Source organism: Lipotes vexillifer, unplaced genomic scaffold (assembly GCF_000442215.2).
Source record: "Lipotes vexillifer unplaced genomic scaffold, Lipotes_vexillifer_v1.1 scaffold1063, whole genome shotgun sequence".
Classification (NCBI taxonomy): domain Eukaryota; kingdom Metazoa; phylum Chordata; class Mammalia; order Artiodactyla; family Lipotidae; genus Lipotes; species Lipotes vexillifer.
The window spans coordinates 1492918-1496912 of record NW_006799734.1 but is presented as its reverse complement, the minus strand read 5'-3'; the positions used below and the strand labels follow the sequence as shown (position 1 = coordinate 1496912).

General features: G+C 69.8%; 1 protein-coding gene across 1 annotated transcript in view; it reads right to left on the bottom strand.

Moving 5' to 3' along the window:
• Positions 1-2692, bottom strand: part of IRX2 (iroquois homeobox 2) — a 3857-nt gene extending 1165 nt beyond the window's left edge. The window contains 3 exon segments of the mRNA XM_007471903.1: positions 2-397; positions 679-1084; positions 2444-2692. Coding sequence (XP_007471965.1) covers positions 2-397; positions 679-1084; positions 2444-2692 — 1051 coding nt within the window.
• Positions 2693-3995: the final 1303 nt, after the last annotated feature.

Genomic DNA, 3995 nt, shown 5'->3' with positions numbered 1-3995 from the left:
GCGCAGGCCGGGCCCAGGCTCGGCTGCTTGAGGTCCGACGTGGCGATCTCGGCCAGAGACCACAGCTTGGGCTTGCTGGCGGGCGGCGGCGCGCCCGGCGACGTCCGGCTGCCCAGGGGCGTCTTGCCGCCGCCGCCCCCGCGGGGCGCGGCCTCGGATGGGGGGCTCAGCAGCGGCGCCTCCACGCCGGTGAGCGGCGACGAGGTCACGGGCTTGGGCGGCGCCAGGTCCCGCTCGCCCTCCTCGTCGTCGTCCTCGTCGTCCTCCAGGTCCTCGTACTTCTTGCACTCCGAGCCCGACTCGCACAGGGGGTCCCCGGCCCGGCACGGCAGCTTCTCTCCGTCCGACTCGGCGGAGCACGAATGATCCGTGAGCGAGTCGACGTGCAGGCTGATCCCTGCAGGGGCGTGGGCACGGTCTGTGGCACCCGGGGGCTCTCTGCCCCACCTGCTCCCTCACTTCGACCCAACCCGAGCCGCGTGCTCCCAGGACGCGCTCACCGAGGAGGAGTTGCTCGGCCCCGGAGCTGCCAGGCGGCCGAGACTCCAGGCCCGAATCTGGAGCGTCGGGCGGGCAGCACCCGCCCCCCCGCCCGACCTCATCCTCCCTGACCTCAGCTTGGCGCCCCGCCTGGGAAGAAAGCCCCCGCGACCCTGCGCCCGCCTCGGCCCCTCTCACCTTCGTCCTCCGCCGAAGTCTCGGTGCCCTCCTGCACCTTGTCCGGTCTCTCCTCCTTGCTCCTTGCCGAGTCGCCCTCGTCCTCGTCCTCGTCCTCGCTTTTGTTCCTGGGGGCCCACGTCATCTTGTTCTCCTTCTTGAGGCGCCGGCGCGCGTTGGCGAACCAGGTGGAGACCTGCGTGAGGGTCATCTTGGTGATGATGGCCAGCATGATCTTCTCGCCCTTGGTGGGGTAGGGGTTCTTGCGGTGCTCGTTGAGCCAGGCCTTGAGCGTGGCCGTGGCATCCCGCGTGGCGTTCTTGCGGTAGGCCGGGTCATTGAGCTGGTACGGGTAGGCCGCGCTCCCGTAAGGGTGGTAGCTGATGGCGCCCGTCATCCCGGTCGTGTGTGCGTCGTAGGGCGCACCCTGCAACCGACAAGAGCCTGGTGAGCGGGTCGCTTGGGGACCTGCCGGGCGTCAGCGCCAAGGCGACCCCTCCGCCCGCCCGTGGCCGCCTTTCCCACGATGCCTCCGGCGCTAGAGCTGCGCTTCCCGCGGCAACAGAGCAAAAGGACTCAGCGGGTAATTTAAGGCCAGCTGTTGATCAAGAAAAGCGATACGGTTTTATTATCAAAATTTCCAACTATTTCACTTTCCTAAGACGACGCATCTTCCCCCAAATGCCCCTGGGCCGCCGGTACAGACGTACACAAATACGAACGCACACACAGGCCCACAGGTAGTTTCTTGATATCTAAATTTCTCTGGACGTTAAGTGCGGCTGCCTCCCCTACTCCTCCTCCCCCGCCCTTATATGGTTAAAAAACTACCCCAGAGCCCCCGCTCGGCTATTCATCGCCCTAAAGCTCGGCAAATCCAATTTGCAACTCAGAAGCCAGTCACCGTTTCGAATTCTTCAAATACGTGGTAATTAGCATGTTAATTCAGCCTTTAACGTTTAAATTCGAGACTTTTACAGCCTTCGCCGAGGCCCCAGCTACTCCAACGCTGCACTGGAATTACGCCGAGCGCGGGAGGTGGCCACAAGCCCCCGTTACGGCCTCCATCATCTAAAACGCGTTTTGCCACACCCGGCCGGGCCCAGCTGCAGACCCCGAGGAGCGCGGGCCGACCCCGGGTCGGGGAAGCAGGAGCTGCTCTGGGTGCGCAGGGGACCGAGGCGGCACTTAGCTGGCTAAACGCCGGCCGACACGTTTTTCCGAAGCATGGCCTGTGAGACAGATTAAGGCTGAGATCTTGGCGGCCGGGCCCCAGAGCCTCTGCCGATGCTCCCTCCCTTCCCCAACCCAGTGACCCCAAGCCCCTACAAGTAGATGCTAAACACTCGGTAATCGCCCCGGAGGCCCCAGTGGCGCCGACCCTCGCGCCCCGCGCCGAAAGAAGCGAGCCCCGGCCCGCTCCGGACTGCTGGCCGAGCTTCGGCGCCTTAAGGAAGGACCACCCAGGACAGATCCCATCCCGACCCCAGCGGAGTCGCACTTCACAGGCTCTTGGGGAAAATGACCCCTGCAGCCGAGTGGAAGGGCGTGGAGCGCGAGTCTCGGCCCGTGCTCAGAACGTCGCCGGCCGACCGCCCTGCCTCTTGTCCTGGCCTCTCGTCCCGCCAGCAGCGCGGCGACCCCAGTCGGCGACTGCGGAGCCACCTCCCACGGCACGTTCCCCGCGGCCCAGCTCGCGGATCCCCGGCCCCGCTCCGCCAGCGCCGCGATCAGTGTCTCCGCGCCCGGCGTCCCGCGTCCAGCCCGCCCGCCCGCGCGCGGTTACCATGTAGGATGGGAAGCCGGCGGCGGCGGCGGCAGCGTCGGCCGAGTACTGCAGCGGGCTGCCGAAACCCGTGGCCGCCTGCGCGGTGAAGGCCGCGGAGCCCGGGTAAGGGCTGAACGCCGAGCCCGACGCCGAGCGAGCCAGCTCCTCGCTGCGCGGCGCCGCCAGTGCCGACGCGCCGTACGCCGGGCACGAGTATAGCGCCAGCGAGCCGGGCGCCTGGTACAGGTAGCCCTGCGGGTAGGACATGGTGGGCGCGGGGCGCCGGGCCCGCGTCACGCCGAGCAGCGGGCAGGGCGCGCGGCGCCCTCCATCCACGCCCGGCCGGGGCGCGGCGCGGCGGCGGCGGGCGCGAGGACCGCCGGCCGAGGCAGGCCGGCCTGCGCACTAGCCCGGGCGGCCCGCGGGCCGGGGGAGCGGCTGGGCGGCGGCGGCCTCGGCAGCGGCAGCGCGGAGCCGGTGGGCGCAGCCGCGCGCCAGGCCGGCGGTCGGGGTTTGGGGGAGTCTGGACTCGGGAGTGAGGAGTTGAGGAAGGAGCGCTCGACGGCCCGCGGGCGGGGGGAGCGGCTGGGCGGCGGCGGCCTCGGCAGCGGCAGCGCGGAGCCGGTGGGCGCAGCCGCGCGCCAGGCCGGCGGTCGGGGTTTGGGGGAGTCTGGACTCGGGAGTGAGGAGTTGAGGAAGGAGCGCTCGAGTTTCCGAGGGACATTGGAACGCAGAGCTGTCCGTCACGAGCTCATCTGCATATTCGGGCGCCCGCCCCCTCCCCTGCCCCGCCCTCTTTGCCGGCTCCAGCCGCCAGGCCGCGGCCGGGGGAGGGGCGGAGACGGGCCCGGGAGGGGGGCGGAGGAGAGGGAGGCGGGAGGGAGGAGGAGGCGGTAGCGACGCGCAGGCTTTTGTGGCGCAGTCGCTTCTCGCGCAGACCCAGCCCGCGGCTCGCGGCCCCGCAGCCTGGCGGGGCCGAGCAGTGCGCACCCCCTCCCACTCGCGCGGACTCCCGGCACCCGCCCTCCCACCTTCCTCGGCCAGCTTCCCAGACCCAGCCGCGCTGTTCCCCTTCCCTTGCCCCGCCCCCAGCTCGGCCCTCGAGAACCCGGCAGAGGCCGCCGTACTGCCACTTGGGGGGACGAACGGCCCGTGCCCCCTCTCCGCCCGGGTGACTGAGCGCAGGACCCTAGTGCCAGGGCCGAAAGCCGCGGGTGATGGGGCGGGAGTGTGGCACCCGAGGCCCGGGTCCTCCTGGGGGGTGCCGTGCGTGGCGCTGACTTCCACCTTCCTGCGTCCACCCTGCCTGCCGCGCAGTGCGAAGCTCCCCGCGTGGCCTCGCGTGTGGTCTCCGGCCCCGCGCCGCCCAGCGTGTCCCCGCGGGACCCGGATCCGGGGCACTTTTGTTGCGAACTGCCAGGAGGGCCCTGAGGTGAGCTTTCTGCCCCGAAGTCCGTAGTGGCAAGCCGGTCCCGGGGTGTTAGGACTTTCTGCTCTAGGAAGCGTTTTAGCCCACGCCTCCAGTGATTCGTCCGGGAAGACGCCGCCCCCTCCAAAGGATTTTATTTTA